Below are 27,982 nucleotides of genomic sequence, written 5' to 3' on the forward strand. Positions count from 1 at the left end.
TGCTTATCCACCATATTTCGGTCCTCGATTAGCAAATAAAAGCAAAAAAAAAAAAAAAAAGAAAAATACATATAGACACTCTCGGAACATACGAAAGTTGGGAAAAGATATAAATAATTTAACTTTATTTTTTTTTTCTATGATAACTTCAATGTAAATTAGTTACTTCTGTTTACTTCTGTTTAGGCTACAATTTATCATATCACTTTTCTTTTTTTTTTTTTTTGGCAAAGAAAACATAATATAGAAAACAGGAAACTCGAAGGGGAAACTCGAAGGGATTTTAGATCTATTACGCATAATTACGGTGACATAGCTCTAGTGAACGAAGACCTAAAATTGAATTCATCACACCTTTATCTGGACATCCCTATAGGTGCATGTCTATAATATTCGTTGGTGACATTTATTTAATATCATTATTGGGATAAGGCCCTCTTTACGCTGTGGAACGCTTTCAATTTGATGGAATAACTGACCAACATGTGTCTTGTGTCATGTTCGTGTAGAATATAAATCTACAGTGTTAGTGAGCTCCGGAGGGTCCTATTAGCGCTCTGACCATGGGTCAAGCCATTCACATTTCCGCCTGTAGTGGCCCTGGGGACATAAAGGTCAAGGCCTGCAGCGCACCATTGACCAAATTCAACGGATGCCACCAGCCACGTAAGTAAAACTCGTTGAATCTCCAGGTCCAAATGTTCATTCAGGTATGGAGCTATTATGGCACAGACGTGCATAGATAGTTTTATATAGATGCGCTTCGTATGCGCCTGGAACTGTCGTTAAGTTCGGTTCCCCAGCTTCAATCCTTATACTAGTAGGTCCCCTTTCAGACATTGCAAATCTGTATGGCAGATGATATTGAGGCCATCTTTTTCTTTGACCAATGGTTAACGAGCAGGGTGTCATGTGTCCATCACAACGACCAATCGCCTTTACTTTCATCAACGTAATTTCGGCACCCCTTAAAGTTGGTTGGACTCAGGGGTGCCTTAAAAATCACGAAATTCAAAATCCCAGTCTTCACCGAGAATCGCACCCAGGACCCCAGGTTCGGAAACCAAGCGCTAAACCTCTCAGTCACATCATTCCCACTTTCATCCCTGCCCGATGTAATATTCTGCCGTGCTGTAGGAGTTGAACGCCTGAAACGAATAAAATTTATATTTAAAAAAATCATATAGTCTTAGATAATTTGATATAGATTGTTTTATTTCATGCAGTCTTTAATTGTTTCGTATGATACATTAAAACTGATTTTACGTAAAAATGCAGAAAAAATGTAAATAAAAAAGCTTATATGGAAAAGATGCTAACTGTCAAAATATTCATTTATTTTCACTATTGTCGCAACTCTTTTCTTGTGGATTCCCCTGGGTAGTAGCCCCACTTGTCCTCCCTTAAATCCGGCCCTGGATCTAGTCATAACTTAGGATTCTGTGTTTCTACTAACATAAGTTCAACTTGACACAAGAGCGCATTATGCCAATGACACGCAGGCTCCAAAGTGGGATAACTCTTTTACCACTTGACACAACTCCTTGCTGTAAACAATCAAGAGTTGTGGAACCTGCACAACGTCTGATAATGTTACACAAGCAGTGCAGCAGATTCCCGCTCAAGAAATTCGAGAACTAGATCTAACAAATGTTTATAACTTACAAGATTTAACCCTCCGGCCAAGTCTCAGCGTTATCTTTGTTGAACTTGAAATTTTAAAAAAGTTATTTTGTAGTTTTTAGTTATTTCGCTCACCCTTTTTTTTTCCCATGAGGATAAATGAACTAATATTTTTGGCGCCTTTTTCTTTTAAAGGGAAACTCGGATGGTTTTAACAATTTTTGATATGTGTTTTGATTTACAGAAAATAAATATATCAATAATAACTTAGTAGTTGGTGTTTTTCTGTCATAATTTTTATGCGCATCCAAAACGATCAGATTTTTACCGGGTTTCTATGTGACGTCCCACATGTGACAATCTATTGACTTAGGCTACTGTAAAACGGAAAACCATACAGTAAAGTTTACAATCTTATAATCACTAAATTTAAAAAGCCTTCAAGATAGAAGACTCAAAAGTAAAGTAGCAATTATACACAAAACACTGAACCATAATCTTCAAATACAAAAACAAAATTTAATAAAATACTCAGAAAGACACAAAGATAAAGGCACACTCCTCTACCCATATGCTAGGACAAATTTGTACAAATACTCCTTCTTCCCTAGTGCTATTAGAGCATGGAATGGGTTGCCTGAACTAGCCAGGAACACCTGTGATTTGGTAGAATGTAAGTCATTGGTTAACATGCATGACTAAATGCCTGACGCGTAGGACGTAATCATCTTCTGTTTTGAAGTAACGTCTGTATTATATAAGATAAGAAGTAACGTCTGTATTATATAAGATAAGAAGTATCGTCTGTATTATATAAGATAAGAAGTAACGTCTGTATAATATAATATAAGAAGTAACGTCTGTATTATATAAGATAACAACATAAAAGAAATAGCTCCAGGTCTATGCAGTTACATCTTTATCTTACAAGCAAAGAATAAATTAGGGGCCTACGTGTTATGAGTAGATCTACATGCTTGACTAACCACGGCAGTGTGTATTTTCTCGCCTGACCAGTCAAGACACAATAAACACTGTCGCTTGGTTGTCTTTTCATGATGTAGCTTAGGCTAGCTTTAAAACTGACCAGTTTGTTAGAATCAGACACACAATCTTTTTTTTTTTTTTGGTGGGGGGTGGGACTGGGAGCTCTGTAAACGAAAAGGTTGCTTTTTAGCGGCCCCCGAAAGGAAATGTCCGTCTGTCCGTCCGTCCGTTCGTCCCGTTTAGATCTCGTAAATTAAAAAAAGAGTGAAAATCTGACATAATAATATTTTAGACCAGGGGTGGGCAATTATGATCCTCGGGCCACATGGGGTCCACCGGAGTTTTCTATGCGGCCCGCGGACACCCCCACAGAAATCAGCTGTGCTCACAGATTATAGGCCTACATATAAAAAATGAAAATATATTTTTCACAAATTATTATAAATATTTATATAAATTATTGAAAGTTCTGACTCTTATCACTTATAATGAAGAGGCTAAAGAAACATTGTCTCTACATGTCATTCTACGTGTCTTATTTCAAAACATTCAAAGACACAAACTCAGGCAAGTATTTTTCAATACAATGAAGTACTGTGTTGAAAATGTTGAATTGGCATGGACCAAAACGGCAAGTGTAACAACTGAAGGAGTCCAAGCTTTGACTGAGAAAAATACGCTAAATAAAAGAACAATATTCCAATCATAGACTCTAAACTGCATTGAATATCAAACATGTTATTGACCCAATTATCTCAGTGATGAAACTTATCAGAGCTAGAGGTCTTAACTATAGGCAGTTCAGGAAAGTACATAAAGATTTAGAAACAAGACATTCCGATGTTTGATACCACAGTAGTATCAGCTGGTTTAGCACGGCAAGGTAGTGAGAAGAATATGGGATCTCAAGGAAGAAATTAGTATATTCCTTGAACGAACTGTGACTATGTTACTAATATTTCTTAAGAAGAGTGGAAGAAAGACTTCACGTTTTACAATGAGTACATTACAATGTAATTTGCACATGAAATGTATGTGTATGTTAAATCTTTTCAAACAGAAATTTTCCATTTCTCCAGGCAAGCAAGTAGATACAGGATTTGTAATTTTCCTTTGCTGAAGGGTCAAACTATTTTTAGTGAAATGGCTGAAAAGTACAAGACTTATTAGGATTCCTTGAATTTGGAATATGAAAGCAAATTTTAAGACGTTAAGAGCTTAGAACCAGTTTAAATACCCTCAGCTCACCATTTAGTGCAGAAGCTGATTTAGCTCCAAAAGACATGCCTCCACGAAAATTATAACCTGTAAGAACAGTTAGAGTCAGTCAGTTCTTCCGCGGGAGCCTTATGTGTGCCAGAAGCTGTATTTCCACATTTGAAAAAAAACTTTGCTGCTAAACTTTCACATTATTTGGGTCCACCTACATCTTAAACAAGAAATGTTCTTGCTTGAAACCAAACAAGTGTAAGAACTGTAATTTGACAGCAGTCACAATGATAACAACTAGTAAGCTAGTTCCACAGTTCCGGAACATTATATACGAGTGTAAATAGTTAAATACTTCACATTTAGTGGGATGCGTGGTCAAGAGACCAAGTGCGCTTGAACTTGGCTTGTCTTGACCTACCTAGAAGGGGGCTCGAGGTTCGACTCCCGACTCGGGCAGAGTTGTGTTTACTGAGCGCCTAAAGGCAGCACGGTAAACCAACTACTAGATACCCCCCCCCCAACTGGTCCACAAATGTGATTGGACCAAAAAGCGCTCTGAGCATGCTATAAGCATGAAAGTAGCGCTATATAAAAGCGATAATAATAATACTAATTTAGTACAACTGTACATTTGTGGTGAAATGTTTTGATGTAAAAAAGAAGAAGCGATTATAAAACTAAAAAAATATTCGTAAAATGAGTTTCAGATATTGCTAAATCTTGTTGCAATTTGTCTATTGGAAGTGTAAAAAAAATATATATATATAAATTTATAATACAGTACAAATTTGAATTGGAGGCGCGGTGGCTGAGCGGTAAAGCGCTTCGCTTCCGAACCGGGGACCGGGGTTCGAATCTTGGTGAAGACTGGGATTTTTAGTTTCGGGATCTTCGGGCGCCTCTGAGTCCAGCCAGCTCTAATGGGTACCTGACATTAGTTAGGGAAAAGTAAAGGCGGTTGGTTGTTGTGCTGGCCACATGACACTCTTGTTAACCGTAGGCCAAGAAACAGATGACCTTTACATCATCTGCCCTATAGACCACAAGGTCTAAAAGGGGAACTTTTTTTTTTTTTTACAAATTTGAATTAAAAGACAGGCGCCGTTGTCTGAGGACTGTAAAGATGCTGTGAAGACCCGTTCGCGCAAGGATCTCAGTATTGCACACAATTTTTTTAATGCGGCCCACGAAAAAAAAAAAGGTTGCCCACACCTGTTGTAGACCATTCAAAGTTCTGATGCAACGGCTACTTTTTTTCTTTTATAAAAGCGAAAGAAAAACTTTTTTAAATGGCTTATGCAATTTTTTTTTTCAGAAAAGTACACCACATTTATAACTATTCACTATTAATAGTAACAAACACTGGCGGCACTTTAGAAGGGGAGATAACTATTTACCGCCCCCGTGCAGGATGTGATTTTTACTTTTCCCGAATGATGTCGGATACCCATTAGAATTGGATGCAATCAGAGGCGTCCTTTTAAACTTCCAAATCAAATCTTCACTGGGATTCGAACTCGAGATTCTTCAGTTGGGAAGCCAACTGCGCCACATCGCCCCACAGTTCACTATTGTTGTAACTTTAGGTTAGGCACTCAACGAAAAGGCATGCAACTCAATACAGTTTAACAGGAAATAAAGACAGGTGTTTATTCACTAGGACAAACACATAACATCCTTCAGCTTCCTCAGAGTCTTGCTACTAAGTATACCAGTCCTTTGCTACTTGACCCGAATGTGGACCAACGGCTGCCTTCCCCGCTTCGCTCCAGGTCCCTACTACAACCTTCAGGCAGCACCAAAAGCTGGCCTCTTAGTTTCCAAACATTCAGACTCTTCACAATCCCTGATGCACTGTTCTTCTCTCTCTCTCTCTTCTAGTGTCTTCCTGTTTACGTTCACTAGTGCGCACCTCAAGCACTAGTGCAAGGCAGGGTTACAACACTATGTTATTTGAAAATAAATTAGAAAGTAATTAATTTTTTAAAATTTATTACTTGTTTTCGTTTCAGCAGCGGCGGCGGATCGATTGAAGACCATTGCCCCTGCTGTCAAGCAATGCCACTGTGGGCCAGGGTACAAAACTCCTATGGACGCAGTCAAGAATGGGCCTAGAGAAAAGATCGTTTACCTCCCCTGCATACAACCACCTCACACCAAAAAGTTCAAGCCGGACTATTTGGCCACTGTAGATGTGGACCCGGATTCCCCAACTTATTCTAAGGTAACGACCATGTCCAGGGCCGGTCCTAACAATTGCGGGGCCCTATGCGAAAGTGATGCCGCGGGGCCTAGTATGGGTGGGAATAAGGATAGTATGTGAAAATTAAGATTTTGTATTAGAAAATAAATTCGACTTTCAATTTTATTCATTCTTTACTAAGTGTTGGCGTTTTCCGCAATGAATGACACCCACAAATGAAAATTGTTTATATTTTTAGGAGATTTTCCTAAGTTTTCAGGAGATTTTAATAAATTGTAATAAATTCAGGAGATTTCCAGTAATTTTTCGTATATATTTTGCAATGGACCTCATTCACCAAGTGTAAACAAACAACATTTAGTCACGTGATCTTATTGATAAAACAATGGAAAAAACTGTCACGTGACAACCATCATGAATTAAACATTAGATCGTAAATTATATAGAAGAGATAGAGCACCTCGTGGCTAAATGTTGTCTGTTTACGATTGGTGAATGAGGTCTATTTAATAATTACTCCTAGAATTAGCGCGGGGCCTATGAAAGCACGGGGCCCACTGCGACCGCATAGGTTGCAGTGGCCTAAGACCGGCCCTGCTCATGTCAATATCATTCTAGGCCAGTGGTTAACGAGGGTACCAAGCATCCAGCACATGGAAGATGCTCTTACAAGATGGCTAAAAAAAACTAAAACAAATTAATTCCACTTATCTTGTTCATGGCAAACCAGTAACACAGACTAAAAACGCAAAATACCTAGGTGTTATAATAAATGAAAAACTGTCATGAAATCCACATATTGATGAAACTATAAAAAAAATCAAACAAAGCATTAGGATTTATTAAAAGAAATTTCTATAAATCAAATTAGAACATAAAACTAAAATGTTATTTAACCTTGATTAGGCCAATAATAGAATATGCATCCTCCGTTTGGGACCCCTCAACTCAAGAAAACATTAAGAAACTGGAAGAGACACAAAATAGAGCAGTGAGATTCATGACAAACGAATATTCACATTTGACTAGAGTAACACCTTTAGTAAAATCACTAAATTTAGAAAGCCTTCAGGACAGAAGACAACGTAAAGTAGCAATTATACATAAAACACGGAACCAAAATCTTCAAATACAAAAACACAATTTAATAAAATACTCAGAAAGACACAAAGATAAAGGCACATTCCTCGTCCCATATGCTAGGACAAATTTGTACAAACACTCCTTCTTCCCTAGTGCTATTTGAGCATGGAATGGGTTGCCTGAGCCAGCCAGGAAAACCAGTGACTTGGCAGAATTTAAGTCATTGGTTAATATGACTGACTAAATGCATCATGCACGGAATCATCTTCTTTTTTGAAGTAATGTCTGTATTATATAAGATAAGGATAGAGACAAAGGCGTGGTGAGAATATTCCAGCCTTCTCTGGGGTTCGACATCAAGATTTCTCGGTTAGGAAGTCAAGCTCTGTAACCACCCTCACGCCCAACCATTTCCAAAAGAGTAGATCAACAGGAGAGGGAAGTACGTGTTGAGACTTACAATACCTCTATTCCACTCGTAACTTCATGGAAACTTCCTGAATCCTGGAATCTTCTTGGCGGGATAAACCTGGAAATGAATCTCCAAACCGGCTCTAACAATTTTCCTAGAAATTTTTAAGTTGCTGAATATCGTTTACAAAAGAATTATTGTTATATATGTTCAAAGTAATAAAATAAATAAATGAATTTAAATTTGGCTAGAGAACAACAAAATATTTATCTTGAACGGACTCTACTACTTCGGGAATATCAGTAAGTATTATTCATTCAAGAGTTGAATAAATTAATGTTCAGGAATAATTTTGGCATCGTTTTCTAAGTCTAGGTCTAAAAGCCAATCACTGAAATATTATACAGTCAAGTAGATCTATGTATTCGCTTAATCAGGAATCTATCTCGGCTGAGGTGGAATCGGGCGAGGTGAAAAATGTTCCATTTTCGGAAATCGTAGTCATTAGTTATTTAAAGCAAATAATCACTCTATGCGTTGTTTATCTTTTCTTATATAATACAGACGTTACTTCAAAAAAGAAGATGATTACGACCTACGCGTCATGCATTTAATCATGCAAATTAACTAATGACTTAAATTCTGCCAAGTCACTGGTTTTCCTGGCTGACTCAAGCAACCCATTCCATGCTCTAATAGCACTAGGGAAGAAGGAGTATTTGTACAAATTTGTCCTAGCATATGGGACAAGGAATGTTTAAGGGAGATATAGTCTGTAAAAAAAAATAATTTAAAAATGTTTTTCAATTTCCTGACCTACTACTCAAGTAGCAATTCTATGGTGTTCACATGTGGCGTACACATAGTGATTGGAATGTACTGATACCACAATGCTTTTTTAACTCGATGCAGGTGATACACCGCCTCCTGATGCCTTACCTGGAGGATGAGCTGCACCACTCTGGCTGGAATGCCTGCTCCAGTTGCTATGACGACCCATCCAAGGCCCGCAACCGCTTGATTCTTCCAGGTCTGAACAGTGACAGGATATACGTCATCGATGTAGGAACTGATCCCAGGGAGCCCAGATTTCATAAGGTATGGAGGTGCCCAAGGTTTTGCTTAGTTATACCTAGAGTTATAGAAAGGCGTTAGCCCTTTAATGTATCAGGACTTTTCAGGACACTGACAAGGGGAGGTAATCTAGTCCTAACAACAAGTACTTGTCAAATGTAAGGAACTTTATGACGGGGTTCGTAGCTGGCATTCATTAAATTTTTTATACATTTCCTTACGGTAAAAGTCATGGTGTGTTCATAAATCTCTGAGAATTTCGAATTCACCTACAATAGTAACTTCACGTAACAGCACTTAAGTATATAGTCGCTAAACGTACATATCACAGTTTTATCAAGGCGTCATAGGTCCTTGTCTTAGTTTCTCACAGCTGTCACAAAGCTGAATCCATTCTTGACCGAGGTCCAAAACGGTGAGTCATAGTCTTACCAAAGTGTCATAAAAGCTGACTCAAAGTTTGACCAAGGCCCATAAGGTGAGCTATAGTTTGACCAAGGTGTCATAATGATGGCTCATAGTTCGACCAAGGTGCTTTAACAGTAATTCATAGTTTGATCAAGTTGTTTTAACAATGACTCCTTATTTGACCAAGTTGTTATAACACTGATTCCTTATTTGACCAAGTTGTTATAACACTGACTCCTTATTTGACCAAGTTATTATAACACTGATTCCTTATTTGACCAAGTTGTTATAACACTGATTCCTTATTTGGCCAAGTTGTTTTAACAATGACTCCTTATTTGACCAAGTTATTATAACACTGATTCCTTATTTGACCAAGTTGTTATAACACTGATTCCTTATTTGACCAAGTTGTTATAACACTGACTCCTTATTTGGCCAAGTTGTTATAACACTGATTCCTTATTTGACCAAGTTGTTATAACACTGACTCCTTATTTGACCAAGTTGTTATAACACTGATTCCTTATTTGATCAAGTTATTATAACACTGATTCCTTATTTGACCAAGTTGTTATAACACTGATTCCTTATTTGGCCAAGTTATTATAACACTGATTCCTTATTTGGCCAAGTTGTTATAACACTGATTCCTTATTTGACCAAGTTGTTATAACACTGATTCCTTATTTGACCAAGTTGTTATAACACTGATTCCTTATTTGACCAAGTTGTTATAACACTGACTCCTTATTTGACCAAGTTGTTATAACACTGACTCCTTATTTGACCAAGTTGTTATAACACTGATTCCTTATTTGACCAAGTTGTTATAACACTGACTCCTTATTTGACCAAGTTGTTATAACACTGACTCCTTATTTGACCAAGTTGTTATAACACTGACTCCTTATTTGACCAAGTTGTTATAACACTGACTCCTTATTTGACCAAGTTGTTATAACACTGATTCCTTATTTGACCAAGTTGTTATAACACTGATTCCTTATTTGGCCAAGTTGTTGCATTGACAAATGTTCTTCGTAGCAGTTTCAATAGATTTATTATACAAAAACTTTACAATACAACCTCAACTTCTACAAACTTTCGCCAACTTTCCGCTCTAAAAGTTCTAGCTCTAATTCCACTCTAAAAGTTCTAGTTCTACTTTCGCTCAAATAGTTCTAACCAGCCTTAACAAACTTCAGGCCTTGAATACCTATTTAGCTCCACCATCTCATGTGTACCTGTTTAAACACACCACGTATCACTTTTATTGCCTCGCATCTCACAGTCACACACCCGTATCGTATCAACAAACATCGTTTTTTCTCATCCATACATTGGCGCATGCGCACTCTCAGCTCTCACGTCACTACACTACACCTATATAGGCGTATTAAATTATTACTCAACTAGAGTTAAGCAGACTTCTATTTGGACATACTTGAATATAAATGTACATAGATTCAACTTGAAGTGAGATATACTAGTAGCACAACATGAAATGGTAATTTTAACCCTATGTAACTCACGACAAGTGCACGTCTGTTCTGTCTCAAGTCTCTAACTTAACTCCGCTTCAAGTTTCACAGCAGTCTTTTAATTTCACTAAAAATTACGCAATTATAACCGTAGGTACCATAACGGCAAGGTACCATAACGCCAAGGTACTATAATACCAAGGTACCATAACGCCAAGGTACCCTAACGCCAAGGTACCATAACGCCAAGGTACCATAACGCCAAGGTTCCATAACACAAAGGTACCATAACGCCAAGGTACCATAACACAAAGGTTCCATAATACCAAGGTACCATATCAGCAAGGTACCATAACGCCAAGGTACCATAACACCAAGGTACCATAACGCCAAGGTACCATAACACCAAGGTACCATAACACCAAGGTACCATATCAGCAAGGTACCATAACGCCAAGGTACCATAACGCCAAGGTACCATAACGCCAAGGTTCCATAACACAAAGGTACCATAACGCCAAGGTACCATAACACAAAGGTTCCATAATACCAAGGTACCATAACGCCAAGGTACCATAACACCGAGGTACAATAATACCAAGGTACCATAACACCATGGTACCATAACACCAAGGTACCATAACGCCAAGGTACCATAACACCAAGGTACCATAACACCAAGGTACCATATCAGCAAGGTACCATAACGCCAAGGTACCATATCAGCAAGGTACCATAACGCCAAGGTACCATAACGCCAAGGTACCATAACACCAAGGTACCATAACACCAAGGTACCATAATGCTGCTTCGATCAAGGTGTCATAAAGCAATGTAACGTTTACCTTTTCCTTAGGCCTACAACATTTAAAGTTTCTTGTGTCCATGGCCACCGATCGTGGCGTTTATATCTACAAGTCCAGGTCAAAATTTGGACTGCTCATTATGCCCAATGATAGGGTGGCACATCAAGTACAGCGCCAATAGAATCTCATTATTGGTTTTAAGTGTGTGCATATTTATTTCTCTCTTAGATCATCGAGCCAGGTGACGTCCACAAGATGACAGGTCTTGGCGCCCTGCACACGTCACATTGTCTGGCCTCCGGTGAGATCATGATCAGTGGAATCGGGGACGCCAAAGGAGACAAATCCAAAAGTAAGCAGATGATCTTCTGCTGATCTCATTCGTTAAGTAACTCTCTAGTTAGTAAGTTAGAAAAAAAAAGTTTCATACAATGTTTTAAAAAGTAGAAATCTTTATTCAGCAACTTTTGTATTAATGCCTGAATTGTTATATTGTAATTTTAATAAAAACTTTATCCTGTCACTCAGAGGTTAGGATTTACAATTAGAACTCTTAGGCAAGCACTTTGGTAGGCTTTTTTTTTAAAGGAAACCTCAGAATTTGCGCTATTCAGTTTTAGCTTTATCATCATAGGAATCCTTGGGTCTTAGGCCTCTTTTCTTTGCCTCTTTTGTAGGCTTGCAAAGTTGTTGCGGGAAAGGGGCCAAGCAATAAACAGAAACTTTTATTTCTATAACATATATATAAATATTTAAAAGATTTGTATAGGTAAGTTCTTGTTTGCATAAATATTGTACAAAGCAATCCTATTTCTGCATTGTAGTTTCACTCTGCCCCTATATTTCGTATCTTCAGGTGGGTTTGTGTTGTTGGATGGAGAAGATTTCAGTCTGAAGGGCAACTGGGAAAGGAGCCATATCACCATTGGCTACGACTTCTGGTACCAGCCCAGACATAACGTGATGGTCAGCACGGAGTGGGGAATGCCCAACGCCTGGAGGAAAGGCTTCAAACCAGAAGAATACGCCCAAGGTACGTCAGTTGGTTGGGCTCTAGGGGCGTCCTAGAATCCCCAAATCTCAAATCCCAGGGGGAGCTTTATTTGTATTTTTTTCTACTTTCTTTTAGAAGATTCTACCTGTAGGTTATACTCTGCCTTAACCCTTAAAGTGCTGTGCTGTTTTACAATGAGTGCAACCACAAGTCTGATGTTTAGAGGCTAAACTACCACACGCGTTTTAAGGGTTAAATATGACAGTGGCTACATTGAACCATAGTAGCTGTAGACAGACATTACATTTTAGAAAGCTAACGGCTTTTAAAATCGTAGGAAACCCAAAGTCTGGAACCTGTGATATGACTTAGGGAAGTAAATGTCTTGAAAAAATGTCTTGAAAAAATTTCTTGAAAAAAATGTCTGTAAAATGTCTTGAAAAAATGTCTTGAAAAAATGTCTGTAAAATGTCTTGAAAAAATGTCTGTAAAATGTCTTGAAAAAATGTCTGTAAAATGTCTTGAAAAAAATGTCTTGAAAAAATGTCTTGAAAAAATGTCTTGAAAAAATGTCTGATAAATGTCTTGAAAAAATGTCTTGATAAAAATGTCTTCAAAAAAATGTCTGTAAAATGTGAGATGCCTTGACTTATGAAAACTCAAGTTTTCTTCTTCTAGCCAGCCTTTTGCTGCTGAGGATAAGTTTTCAAAATATGATTTAACTTTGGAAAGCCATACTCTGTGTTCTGTGTCTCTATAATGGATATTTTTTTCCAGTTGTTCTATAATGTGAAGAAAAAATGAGTACTTGTGATACCAACAAATGTCCAATTAGGATAAACAAACACAGTCATAGTCTTAGTCAAAGGGAGTTGACTTACAGGGAGTTAAAGGGGCTCACTAAAAGGGAGTTAACTTAACGGGGATTAACATAAAGGAAATTAACTTAAAGGGAGTTAATTTATAGGGATTTAACAAAGAACTGAGTTCAAAAAGTCAACTAATTTACATATTGTATACACCTATATCCCATGTGTCAACGTTTAGCTCTTGTCTAATGTTGCCTTATAACTCTTTCCAGCCTCAACTCTTCACTGCTAACTCTTAGATTTGTCTGTTAACTCTTGCCTTGTGTTAACTCTCAGCTCTGACTTGCGTTAACTCTTAGATATGTTTTGTGTTAACTCTTTTTAGTCTTACGTTAACTCTTTGCTCTGCCACCTGTTAACTCTTGTTTCTCCTGTGTTAACTCTTAGCTCTGTCCTGCGTTAACTCTTAGCTCTGCCTCGTGTCAACTCCTCATTGTCTTGTGTTAATTCTTAGGTCTGTACGGACACAGTATCCACGTCTGGGACTGGACTACACACGAGAAGCTTCAAACCTTAGACTTTGGAGATGACGGCGCCATTCCTCTGGAAGTCAAGTTCCTGCACGACCCTGACGCCACCATGGGTTACGTCGGCTGCGCCCTCGGCTCCACAGTCTACCTTTTTTATAAAACACCGGTATGTTCAACATATTTTTTTATATATATTTCCATAAACATAACTCAACATAACATAACATCAAGCATATCAATATCAGACATGGCTCTTGTTACAGGCTTTTAAAGATGTAGAACAGAAAGGGTTAACTCTATTCTCTCCGTAAATATTTACCACATTCTAGTGGAATCAAGGTTGGTATCGTCAGTTAGGAGAGAAAGAGTTAACACATTTAGTGTAGGCCTATCGTACGATTGACGTAACTTTAATTTACCCACAGGGACCGATTGCATTTAAGTTGCTTCCAAATGCGGGTAAAATTATCTAATTAATAGTTGTCAGAGAGTCAAGTCTGAGGAAAAACTAGGAGCTGGTGAAGCTAAGGCAGTTTGCAACACCCAGTGGCAGAACCTGAAACACTGCTGACCTCAAACTGTATCGGTTCTGCCGTTTCTTTGGATATATCAGTGGCGTGGAGAGAGGGGGGGGGAACTGATGTGTGGGCGACATTGTTCCGACCACAACTAATGCCCAGGCATTCATCTCATTTCCATGAGATGATCCATAGTCGCTTGCGACTGAAGGAGGCCATAGAAAAGTAAAAAAGTTTCCCTTTCAGATCTTGCGATCTATGGGGCAGATGATGTTAAGGTCATCTGTTTCTATGGCCAACGGTTAACAAGCAGGACGTTATGTGGCCAGCACAACGACCAACCGCTTTTACTTTCCCCAACTAAAGTCAGGTACCCATTAGAATTGGGTGGACTCAGGGGCGCCCTAAAAATCCCGAAATTTAAAATCCTAGTCTTCACCAAGGTTCGAACCCAGGACCCCAAGTTCGGAAGCCGAGCGCTGAACCACTCAGCCACCGCGCCCCCCTAGGTCATAGAATTATTTTTAAAAATTAGAAGATGCGGCCTCGCAAGCATCCATCAAGTTGGGTCCCGCTATCCGTAAGGTGAAGTCTGACAAACATAGATAGGCTTACTAAGTTTTAGATCTGTAGAGATATGTTTAGTTATGACATGTATGCTTGAAATATTTCCTTCTGTTCTTTCACTTCTAGAAGGGCGATTGGGACTTTCAAAAAGTCATTCAGGTTCCGTCCAAGAAAGTGGAAGGTTGGGCTCTACCGGAAATGCCAAGTAAGCAGACGTCAAATTGTTTTGTTGAAATTTGAAATGTTTATACGGATTTGCTTCCCTTGTGCATGTAAACGTGTTAATCACAAGACTAAGACCACTGGTGTCTTACCTATTATGAACATTGGTGGCCCACGGTTTTTCGACCACTTGTGTCCAAAGGTTTTTCGACCACTTGTGTCCAAAGGTTTTTCGACCACTTGTGTCCAAAGGTTTTTCGACCACTTGTGTCCAAAGGTTTTTCGACCACTTGTGTCCAAAGGTTTTTCGACCACTTGTGTCCAAAGGTTTTTCGACCACTTGTGTCCAATATTTTTTCGACACTTGTGTCCAAAGGTTTTTCGACCACTTGTGTCCAAAGGTTTTTCGACCACTTGTGTCCAAAGGTTTTTCGACCACTTGTGTCCAAAGGTTTTTCGACCACTTGTGTCCAAAGGTTTTTCGACCACTTGTGTCCAAAGGTTTTTCGACCACTTGTGTCCAAAGGTTTTTCGACCACTTGTGTCCAAAGGTTTTTCGACCACTTGTGTCCAAAGGTTTTTCGACCACTTGTGTCCAAAGGTTTTTCGACCACTAGTGTCCAATATTTTTTCGACACTTGTGTCCAATATTTTTTCGACCACTAGTGTCCAATATTTTTTCGACACTTGTGTCCAATATTTTTTCGACCACTTGTGTCCAATAGTTTTTCGACACTTGTGTCCAATATTTTTTCGACACTTGTGTCCAATATTTTTTCGACAACTTGTGTCCTTCCTTTTTCGACCACTGGTGTCCAACATTTTTTCAACCACTGGTGTCCAACATTTTTTTGACAACTTGTGTCCAACATTTTTTCGACCACTGGTGTCCTTCCTTTTTTCAACCACGGGTGTCCAACATTTTTTCGACCACTTGTGTCCAATATTTTTTCGACCACTTGTGTCCAATATTTTTTCGACCACTTGTGTCCAATATTTTTTCGACCACTTGTGTCCAATATTTTTTCGACCACTTGTGTCCAATATTTTTTCGACACTTGTGTCCAATATTTTTTTTTCCAACACTTGTGTCCAATATTTTTTCGACCACTTGTGTCCAATATTTTTTCGACCACTTGTGTCCAATATTTTTTCGACCACTTGTGTCCAATATTTTTTCGACCACTTGTGTCCAATATTTTTTCAACCACTTGTGTCCAATATTTTTTCGACACTTGTGTCCAATAGTTTTTCGACACTTGTGTCCAATAGTTTTTCGACACTTGTGTCCAATATTTTTTCGACACTTGTGTCCAAAGGTTTTTCAACACTTGTGTCCAATATTTTTTCGACACTTGTGTCCAAAGGTTTTTCAACACTTGTGTCCAATATTTTTTCGACACTTGTGTCCAAAGGTTTTTCAACACTTGTGTCCAATATTTTTTCGACACTTGTGTCCAAAGGTTTTTCAACCACTTGTGTCCTTTCTTTTTCGACCACTTGTGTCAAACATTTTTTCGACCACTGGTGTCCTACCTTTTTTGACAACTGGTGTCATTCCTTTTTCGACCACTTGTGTCCAACATTTTTTCAACCACTGGTGTCCAACATTTTTTTGACAACTTGTGTCCTTCCTTTTTCGACCACTGGTGTCCAACATTTTTTCAACCACTGGTGTCCAACATTTTTTTGACAACTTGTGTCCAACATTTTTTCGACCACTGGTGTCCTTCCTTTTTTCAACCACGGGTGTCCAACATTTTTTCGACCACTTGTGTCCAATATTTTTTCGACCACTTGTGTCCAATATTTTTTCGACCACTTGTGTCCAATATTTTTTCGACCACTTGTGTCCAATATTTTTTCGACCACTTGTGTCCAATATTTTTTCGACACTTGTGTCCAATATTTTTTTTTCCAACACTTGTGTCCAATATTTTTTCGACCACTTGTGTCCAATATTTTTTCGACCACTTGTGTCCAATATTTTTTCGACCACTTGTGTCCAATATTTTTTCGACCACTTGTGTCCAATATATTTTCGACCACTTGTGTCCAATATTTTTTCGACCACTTGTGTCCAATATTTTTTCGACACTTGTGTCCAATAGTTTTTCGACACTTGTGTCCAATAGTTTTTCGACACTTGTGTCCAATATTTTTTCGACACTTGTGTCCAAAGGTTTTTCAACACTTGTGTCCAATATTTTTTCGACACTTGTGTCCAAAGGTTTTTCAACACTTGTGTCCAATATTTTTTCGACACTTGTGTCCAAAGGTTTTTCAACACTTGTGTCCAATATTTTTTCGACACTTGTGTCCAAAGGTTTTTCAACCACTTGTGTCCTTTCTTTTTCGACCACTTGTGTCAAACATTTTTTCGACCACTGGTGTCCTACCTTTTTCAACCACTTGTATCCAAGATTTTTTCGACCACTGGTATCCAACGTTTTTTCGACCACTGGTATCCAACGTTTTTTCCACCACTGGTATCCAACGTTTTTTCGACCACTGGTATCCAACGTTTTTTCGACCACTGGTATCCAACGTTTTTTCGACCACTGGTATCCAACGTTTTTTCGACCACTGGTATCCAACGTTTTTTCGACCACTGGTATCCAACGTTTTTTCGACCACTGTTTTACCTTTTTCGACTATATATTTTCCACACTCGTTTCACGTGTAGCATCGCAGCAAAACAAAAAGTCACGTGGAAGAGAGCCTCTGCTACTTCAATGTAATGAGTGGCAAAGAAGTTACGAGAGGAATTAATATGGCCCTCGGGTCGTAGGTTGGACATCACAGACTTAAACTGGCATTGCCTCAGCAGAGCCTGGATAGACTTGCACTGTGTCTCAAAGTATATTTTATGTATTTATTATTATTATTACTAATTTTCGGAAAAGGTTCCTTTTTGTGAGTCTCAAATATGTGTCATGTGACCTTAGTGAGAGGTATCCAGCTGCAGGGACCATCGCTGCCAGTTGCTTTCCTCTATTCTAGTGACAGCAAAATGGCGCTTGGTTTGATCTTAATACCGGGGGGGGGGACCTCTCCTTTAATTAAGCTCGCAAATAAAAAGCTCACCTGTGATATGCGGTCACCCTCCATAAGGGATAGGAGTCCGGCGGATGCGCAGACGACGAAACGTCAACTTAAGTAGCCCCTGCCCCCCCCCCCCCCACACATGCGCGAACAATGGCTTTATCTGCATCGATGCGGCAAAATATGTGGGTCGCAAGTCGCAATTGGTTTCACGTGGTCGTGTAAAATACTCATCTTTAATCTTTGAAAGCGAAGATAATGCACATATATATATACATTTTAATGTTTCCATGAATTGTTTGTACATCACATGTGCGGTGCCGCCCTTCCCCAAAAAATGATTTAGTTTAAAAAGTCTTAAGTCTTAACTTAGGCTACAACTGCACAACTTTCGCTTGTTTCTGTGGGAAGCTATTTCAGTACTCGTGAACTTGGCTTGGCTTGCCTACCTATGAAGGGGGCTCGAGGTCTAACACCCAACTCGAGCAGAGTTTTGTTTACTGAGCGCCTAAAGGCAGCACGGGAAAGGCCTTCACCTAGATACCCCTTCACCCCCCCACTGGTCCACAGATGAGATTGGACCAAAGCGCTCTGAGCATGCTATAAGCATGAAAGTAGCGCTATATAAAAGCTATAATTTGATAATTATTTCACGTGTTTCGACTGTTATTATAAGATTATTAAATTTTGGCACAAAGCATCCCGCAGAACGGCGGAAGTGGCAGCAGGCAGGGCTCCAACCCTTGAACCAGACGACATACCAGACAGTTCAGAGCGCAAGCCCCACGACAAATTATTTTTTGAATGGCTCCTGATGATCTGATGCCTTAAATCGCCTCCAAATGATTTTAAATGACTTTATATAGACTTTCGTATGGTATATTTCTTCAATTATTTTTTAAAAATAAATATCATCCAGACTTTATAAAACTGGTCTTTGTTGGAAAAAAACATTTTATTTAAGCAACAAATTGTTGTAATTTTTTTTTTCGGTTTCTTTGCCACGAAGGGGTTAGCATGACCCAAATAGGGACTGATGTCAAACAATCTCTTACAACTGTTAAATCAGAAGAGATTATATCATAGCAGAGCGTGCCTTTGCAATGCGTTGACCTGTTTAGCCGTTTGGTGTCGTGTGTATGGTCCAGATCCAGTTCGTAGTCTGTTCCAGTCTAAGCATCAGGACAACCTGAGCTTTGCTTGCAATGACACAGCAGGGCCCATCCCTTTTCGTCGTGAGGGGGCATATACATAGTGACGGATTTAAGGCTGTGGAAGCCCTTACCCTCTTTTGAAAACTTTAATTACAATGGACTTAATTAAAGCTAGGGTAAAGATTTAAATAGAGTAGACCTACATTTAATAACGTTTTTATTCTTTTTATAATAAGTATTTTTTTTGTATAGTTTGCAAAAGTTCTTCTTTAAGTGTGAAGTCCTCTCAGAGCCGGGATGTTGAATGGGTCAACGGCCCCAGGCCCCGCGCATTAGGGGGGCCCGCGATAAAGAGAATCTTTGGTCATCGTTAGCCTATCGCACAAATATTCGTGGTTCTGATATGACACTCGCCCAGAGCCCCGCGCACAACTAAACCCGGCTTTGAAACATGACGCTAATGCCCAGGGCCCCGCGGACAACTAAACCCGGCTTTGAAACATGACGCTAATGCCCAGGGCCCGCGCACAACTAAACCCGGCTTTGAAGAATAACGCTAATGCCCAGGGCCCCGAGCACAACTAAACCCGGCTTTAAATCATGACGCTAATTGCCCCGGCCCCACGCACAACTAAACCCGGCTTTAAATCATGACGCTAATGCCCATGCCCCGCGCACAACTAAACCAGGCTTTGAAACATGACGCTTATGTCCAGGGCCCCGCGCACATCTAAACCCGGCTTTAAAACATGACGCTAATTGCCCCGGCCCCACGCACAACTAAACCCGGCTTTAAATCATGACGCTAATGCCCATGCCCCGCGCACAACTAAACCAGGCTTTGAAACATGACGCTTATGCCCAGGGCCCCGCGCACATCTAAACCAGGCTTTGAAACATGACGCTAATGCCCAGGGCCCCGCGCACAACTAAACCCGGCTTTGAAACATGACGCTAACGCCCAGAGCCCCGCGCACAACTAAACCCGGCTTTAAATCATGACGCTAATGCCCAGGGCCCCGCGCATTACTAAGGCCGCCTCTAGCCCTGTCTAAACTGACATATGTCGGACCCTAGTTAAATAGGTCATGAATAATGCACCGTACTTTACTAATTAGTCGGATAGATTTGTCAAATTGAGTAGATAGAAACATGTATTCGAGATGAAGCAATAATTTTGAAGATATTTTTTTTCCTTCTTCAGGTTTGATTTCTGCCATAGTTGTCTCCCTTGATGACAGATTTCTGTACCTCAGTAACTGGCTGCATGGTGATATGAGACAGTATGACATCACTGACAGACGAAACCCGAAACTTGTTGGGCAGGTATTAAGTGTTTTAAACACACAAGCGCAAGCAAATATACCATATACCATTTTTATCACCATTCCCTGTCCCTTAGTCTGTCTGAACTTCTCTCTCAGTATCTCACTCTCCATTTATCACTATCCATTCCTCTCTCTCCATTTCTCTCTTTCTCCATTTCTCTGTTTCACAATTTCACTCTTTCTCCATTTCTCACTCTCTCTGTTATCTTATCTTCTTATATAATACAGACGTTACTTCAAAAAAGAAGATGATTACGTCCTACGCGTCATGCATTTAGTCATGCATATTAACCAATGACTTAAATTCTGCCAAGTCACTGGTTTTCCTGGCTAGCTCAGGCAACCCATTCCATGCTCTAATAGCACTAGGGAAGAAGGAGTATTTGTACAAATTTGTCCTAGCATATGGGACGAGGAATGTGCCTTTATCTTTGTGTCTTTCAGAGTATTTTATTAAATTTTGTTTTTGTATTTGAAGATTATGGTTCAGTGTTTTATGTATTATTGCTACTTTACTTTTGAGCCTTCTGTCCTGAAGGCTTTCTAAATTTAGTGATTTTACTAAAGGTGTTACTCTAGTCAAATGTGAATATTCGTTTGTTATGAATCGCACTGCTCTATTTTGTGTCTGTTCTAGTTTCTTAATGTTTTCTTGAGTTGAGGGGTCCCAAACAGAGGATGCATATTCTATTATTGGCCTAACCAAGGTTAAATAACATTTTAGTTTTATGTTCTTATTTGATTTATAGAAATTTCTTTTAATAAATCCTAATGCTTTGTTTGATTTTTTTGTAGTTTCATCAATATGTGGATTCCATGACAGTTTTTCATTTATTATAACACCTAGGTATTTTGCGTTTTTAGTCTGTGTTACTGGTTTGCCATGAATAAGATAAGTGGAATTAATTTGTTTTAGTTTTTTTGTTACTCTTAACAACTGACATTTTTCTGGGTGGAAAGACATGCTCCAATTTGATTCCCATTTCTGTAATTCATCTAATTCTCTTTGTAAAATATCTGTGTCTTGTGTTGTTTTTATTGTTCTATATATTATGCAATCGTCTGCAAATAATCTGACTTTTGTTCCTGAACTAATGCAATTTGGTAAATCATTTATGTAAATTAAAAATAGTAGTGGACCCAAGACTGTTCCTTGAGGTACACCTGAGTTTACTGTTATCGGTGTTGATTTAGAGCCATTTATTATTACAGTTTGTTCTCTCCCTATCAGAAAGTCTTTAATCCACTGATGCAGTGGACCATTAATGCCGAAATATTTTAATTTTTTAAGCAAACTATGGTGGTGAACTTTGTCAAAAGCCTTAGAAAAATCTAGTAAGATAGCATCTATTTGTTCACTATTATCTAAACCTTTTGAAAAATCATCAATTAGTCCTATTAGTTGTGTTTCACATGATCTATATTTCCTAAAGCCATGTTGGTATGGTGTGAGGACATTATGTTTGTCTAAGTGGTTTATGATGTTGCTACATATTATGTGTTCTAGGATTTTACATGTGATGCTGGTAAGTGATACTGGTCTGTAGTTTCCTGGGTCAGATTTTTCTCCTTTTTTAAATAGGGGGGTGACATTAGCTTCTTTCCAGTCCTTTGGTACTCTGCCCTGGTTAAGTGAAGCCTGAAAGAGTATTTTGAACACTGGGGCTAGCTCATTACTTAGTTCTTTGAGTAATCTAGCTGGAATACCATCAGGTCCAGAAGCTTTATTTGGTTTGGTGTTGGCTAATAGTTTTTGAATTCCATTTTCTTGTACTACTATATCTTCTATGTTGTCTACTTGGTTCAAATTCAGTAATATGTCTTTGTCTCCTGGGGCTGAGAATGCTGATGCAAAGTATTTGTTTAGAATGTTTGCTTTAGTTTCATTATCATTATGTATTATGTTATGTTCATCTTTTAATGGTGCTACGCCTGTTGTTTCCATTTTCTTAGACTTAATGTATGACCATAGGTTTTTGTTGTTGTCTTTAGATATTACATTGTTTATGTATTCACTCTGCAGCTGTCTGCTTACTTTTTGGGTTAAGTGTTTAATTTTTATATACTTTTTGTAAACTCTTTCTGCATTAGTTTCTTTAAATTTTCTATATAGGTTTTCCTTCTGTTTACAAAGCTTCTTTAGTCTATTATTAAACCAGCATTTATTTATTTTGTTTTGTCCTCTCTGCCCATTTCTCTTTCTCCATTTCTCTTTTTCTTTATTTCTCTCTTTCTCTAGTTCTCTCTTTCTCCAGTTCTCTCTTTCTCCATTTCTCTCTTTCTCCATTTCTCACTCTCTCTGTTCCTCTCTCTCCATTTCTCTTTCTCCATTTCTCTCTTTCTCCATTTCTCTCTTTCTCCATTTCTCTCTTTCTCCATTTCTCTGTTTCTCTATTTCTCACTCTCCCTGTTGCTCTCTCTCCATTTCTCTCTCTCCATTTCTCTCTTTCTCCATTTCTCTTTTTCTCCATTTGTCACTCTGTGTGTTCCTCTTTCTCCATTTCTCTCTTTCTCCATTTCTCTCTTTCTCCATTTCTCTCTTTCTTCATTTCTCTCTTTCTCCATTTCTCACTCTCTCTGTTGCTCTCTCTCCATTTCTCTCTCTCCATTTCTCTCTTTCTCCATTTCTCCATTTCTCACTCTGTGTTCCTCTCTCTCCATTTCTCTCTTTCTCCATTTCTCCATTTCTCACTCTGTGTTCCTCTCTCTCCATTTCTCTCTTTCTCCATTTCTCCATTTCTCACTCTGTGTTCCTCTCTCTCCATTTCTCTCTTTCTCCATTTCTTTCTTTCTCCATTTCTTTCTTTCTCCATTTCTTTCTTTCTCCATTTCTCTCTTTCTCCATTTCTTTCTTTCTCCATTTCTTTCTCTCTCCATTTCTCTCTTTCTCCATTTCTTTCTTTCTCCATTTCTTTCTTTCTCCATTTCTTTCTTTCTCCATTTCTTTCTTTCTCCATTTCTTTCTTTCTCCATTTCTTTCTTTCTCCATTTCTTTCTTTCTCCATTTCTTTCTTTCTCCATTTCTCTCTTTCTCCATTTCTTTCTTTCTCCATTTCTCTCTTTCTCCATTTCTCCATTTCTCACTCTGTGTTCCTCTCTCTCCATTTCTCTCTTTCTCCATTTCTCCATTTCTCACTCTGTGTTCCTCTCTCTCCATTTCTCTCTTTCTCCATTTCTTTCTTTCTCCATTTCTTTCTTTCTCCATTTCTTTCTTTCTCCATTTCTCTCTTTCTCCATTTCTCTCTTTCTCCATTTCTTTCTCTCTCCATTTCTCTCTTTCTCCATTTCTTTCTTTCTCCATTTCTCTCTTTCTCCATTTCTTTCTTTCTCCATTTTTTTTTTCTCCATTTCTCTCTCTCTCCATTTCTCTCTCTCTCCATTTCTCTCTTTCTCCATTTCTCTCTTTCTCCATTTCTCTCTTTCTCCATTTCTCTCTTTCTCCATTTCTCTCTCTCTCTCTCTCTCTGTTCCTCTTTCTCCATTTCTCTCTGACTTTTGCCAGTATTTATTAGAGTCCGTTCCTTAATGTTCTCTTCCCATCTCTTCTTCTGTCTGTCTCTTCTCTTGTCTGCCTCTCCTTCTGCCTGACTCTTCTGTTTGATGAATATGTTTAAAAGGATTACTTCTCTTTGAAAGGTCTTCATAGCTGGAAGTATTCTATCAGACAGTGCAGTCAAAGTGACGAAAGATGAAGAACTTGAGGTAAGAACTTGTTTTAAAAGGTTGTAATAAACATACCAGTGGTTCTCAAATTCTAGTTTATTTGAGGACCACTCTATATAAATGCATGTCCAAACATGTCAGTTCCTATTATGGGCTTGTACTTCCTTCATGGATACATGTATAAGGCTTGAAATTGATGGGAAATATGTAATCATTTATTTCAAGTTAAAAGGTCTACATAGCAGTGTCAAATGTCGCTTTTATGTTTGTAAAATGTTTTATATGTTTCGGATGTTCCTTCAGAGTTGAAGATAGTTTACTTCCTAGTCCAAACTTCTCGCAGGACGAGTGGGGATGGAAGCGGGCAGGGTTTGAACCCGGGACCATCGATAAATCCGAACGATAGTCCAGCGCGCAAACCGCACGACCAGGCAGCCATGTCGTGCTGGATAGTTAAGTTGATATATCGTGGTGTAAATAATTCAACCATCGTGATTCGGTCCTCAACCTGGTTCCATTGTGAACCAGTGTTTGTACATAACTTCCATTGTGATGATGCAGTGTTGATGTATATTATCCATTGTAATGTTAGTCTCAAGATTTGAAGCAAGAAGTGAGGCCAGGGCGATAGAGCGCCAATTTAACAAAAAGCTGAGAGAAGAAGAAGGCCTATCTGCAACTGACTAAACCTACCCATGCCACGTATGCGGTCGGCTTTTTAAAGCGAGGATTGGACTGTACAGCCATCTTCGAGTCCATAGGAAATAAGAAATGTGCTCATCTTCGACAACGAAGGAGGAGCTATATAGTCTATAATTCCAATGTGATGTAGTGTTAGTCTATAACTTCCATCGTCTTATCTTCTTATATAATACAGACGTTACTTCAAAATTTATACGTCCTACGCGTCATGCATTTAGTCATGCATATTAACCAATGACTTAAATTCTGCCAAGTCACTGGTTTTCCTGGCTGTCTCAGGCAATCCATTCCATACTCTAATAGCACTAGGGAAAAAGGGGCATTTGTACAAATTTGTCCAAGCATATGGGACGAGGAATGTGCCTTTATCTTTGTGTATTTCAGAGTATTTTATTAAATTTTGTTTTTGTATTTGAAGATTATGGTTCAGTGTTTTATGTATGATTGCTACTTTACTTTTGAGTCTTCTGTCCTGAAGGCTTTCTAAATTTAGTGATTTAACTAAAGGTGTTACTCTAGTCAAATGTGAATATTCGTTTGTTATAAATCTCACTGCTCTATTTTGTGTCTGTTCCAGTTTCTTTATGTTCTCTTGAGTTGAGTTATAAGCTTTGTAAAAAGTAATAAACTCTTTTTTCTACTTTCGCTTGCTTTTAGACATTTAAACAATTTACGTCCACATTTTTTTTCTGGGCCAGAGTCAGCCAGAGCCAAGATATATAAATGGTAAGCGGTTGGAAGGATCCCCGCAGATGTTTCAAGTGAGCCTGGACGGAAAGAGAATCTACGTCACCAACTCTCTGATGAGCGCGTGGGACCAGCAGTTCTATCCGGAAATGTGCAAGTAAGTTCAAGGTCGTTCTTTGTTCTAGTTGCTCCTTTTGCACCCCTCCCCGAGATGTTCAAAAAAAGGGAGCCAGATTGCAATGAGCATGCTATTTGGTATGAAAAAAGATGATCTATACCAAAGGTACAGAAAAAAAAGATGTTAATTCTCCTAGCCAGAAGCGTATCTAGGGTGGGGGAGGGAGGGGGAGTATTTGAAAACCCCCACAGGCCCCCAAATGAGTGTTTTTCACATTAAATATTAAGCAAAATGAGGGGGGCCCCAAAAAGAGGTCAACCCCCCCCCCGGGGGCTCCCAAATGCTAGCTACACCACTGTTCCTAGCCTAGATGTTCTCAAACATTTTGACCGGTGGACCCTATAAATAGTTCAAACTTTCCCGAGGGCCTTAAGTGAAAAAACTACATAAATGTATATAAGTAACAAATCACTGTGTCGAAGGAGCGTTTATTGAGATAATAACTTTTTACAAAGCTTACAGTAACTCGCTCTCTCTGTCTGTCTAGTAAAAAGTTTACACAGACGACTCCAGAATGTAAGACTAAAAAGAAGAGTTATTGTAGTGAGTTTGATTTTGTTACAAATACCATTTTATTCTATTGCTATATTTATTGCATTTCAACAAAAGTTATTCCTATCTATATTATAAATTAAAGTAATATTTGAAGTAATAAAGTAATAAATTAAAGTAATATTTTTAATATGGATGGCTGCCTGGTCGTGCGGTTTGCAGGCTGGACTGTCGTTCGGATTTATCGATGGTCGAGGGTTCAAATCCTGCCCGTTCCCATCCCCCGTCGTCCTGCGGGAGGTTTGGACTAGGAAGTAAACTATCTTCAACTCTGAAGGAACATCCGAATAATGTAAAACAAACAAAACAAAACAGTAGTTCCTGCTTTTTCATATATGTATAATGGGTTGTTTTTACTGAGAAAGTTTATCTTTAGTTTGACGCTCCTCACCACTTGATGCCCCGTGCGGCCCGCACCACTTGCACATGGCTAGCTACGCCACTGGCTCAGGTCTTTTAGAGCGATTGGTCTCAGCTGTGAGTGTTTGATTAAAATTATGGAAATTGCTTAAAAGTTCACAAATTAATTGGTGCTACAAGTCAACCACCGTGAACAACACTCTTTAATTCCCAATTAAAAATCCCAATCTTCACTGAAATTCAAACCCGGAACCCCTCCATTCAAGAAGCCAAGCACTTCAAAAAAAATTGCAAATAGTAATTAAGTTCCCCTTTCAGACCTTGTGGTCTATAGGGCAGATGATGTAATATGTTTCCGTGCCTCCTACTGTTAACAAGGGTGTCATGTGGCCAGCGCCATGACCAACCACCTTTACTTTTCCCCAACTAATGTCAGGTATCCATTAGAGATGGGTGGACTGAGAGGCGCCCCAAAGATCCCTAAAGTTAAAAATCCTAGTCTTCGCCAGGATTACTAGTGCTATTAGAGCATGGAATGGGTTGCCTGAGCTAGCCAGGAAAACCAGTGACTTGGCAGAATTTAAGTCATTGGTTAATATGCATGACTAAATGCATGACGCGTAGGACGTAATCATCTTCTTTTTTGAAGTAACGTCTTTATTATATAAGATAAGATAAGATTCGAACCCAGAACCCCGGTCTGGAAGCCTAGCGCTCCCATTAATAAATAACCGAATACGTTATAAATCGCTGAAAGAAATGACATGTAGATTTATGTATTTTATATCATTGCAGGAAAGGTAGCTGGATGTTACAGATAGATGTGGACACGGAGAAAGGAGGCCTGACCCTCAACGACAAGTTCTTTGTAGATTTCGGTGCGGAGCCTTTTGGTCCTGTACTGGCGCATGAAATCCGATACCCAGGTGGAGACTGCACCTCAGATATTTGGATCTAAAGCAGGGGTTCTCAACCTGTGGATCGCGACCCCCCTTGGGGGTTGATTGACGATTTGCCAGGGGACGCTAAATGGATTATTTTGTCTATTCTCCTATTGCTGTGTATGTGAGCAAAAAAAGGGGGGGGGGTCCCGGCAGACTTTGGGACTGTAAAAAGGGGTCGCCGAGCTTAAAAGGTTGAGAACCGCTGAATTCTAAAGCTTTGCCTTTAGCGGGACAGAAACAAAAAAATGAACATGTTGGCAGCACTATGAGTTGATTGTAAAATTTAGCATCCTGATCTGATTCTTATTGAGCTGCGCTAATAATTAATTTATAAGAATTTTCACATTAAAAGTTAATAATAGAAATCCACTCTCTGTTTTCACTTTGTTTTTTTTTACCAAAGTTATATCAACTTACTTTGTCTGTCTGGTAAAAAGTTTGTACATGTTATTTCTCCCACACCCAATCTCGGATCAAGCTGAAATTTTACAAAATTA

The 27,982-nt window shown here is 38.8% G+C and overlaps 1 protein-coding gene across 1 annotated transcript; it reads left to right on the top strand.

Moving 5' to 3' along the window:
• Nucleotides 1–548: 548 nt before the first annotated feature.
• LOC106057747 (methanethiol oxidase-like) lies at nt 549–27,854 on the top strand. The gene is made up of 11 exons (XM_056011829.1): nt 549–666; nt 5,835–6,046; nt 8,433–8,618; nt 11,521–11,644; nt 12,149–12,325; nt 13,610–13,791; nt 14,837–14,915; nt 20,276–20,397; nt 24,036–24,101; nt 25,463–25,608; nt 27,337–27,854. The coding sequence occupies exons 1-11, from the start codon at nt 564–566 to the stop codon at nt 27,497–27,499; spliced, it is 1,560 nt and encodes a 519-aa protein (XP_055867804.1). The 5' UTR covers nt 549–563; the 3' UTR covers nt 27,500–27,854.
• Nucleotides 27,855–27,982: the final 128 nt, after the last annotated feature.

The sequence above is a fragment of the Biomphalaria glabrata genome, chromosome 15 (genome assembly GCF_947242115.1).
Source record: "Biomphalaria glabrata chromosome 15, xgBioGlab47.1, whole genome shotgun sequence".
In the NCBI taxonomy this organism is placed as follows: Eukaryota; Metazoa; Mollusca; class Gastropoda; family Planorbidae; genus Biomphalaria; species Biomphalaria glabrata.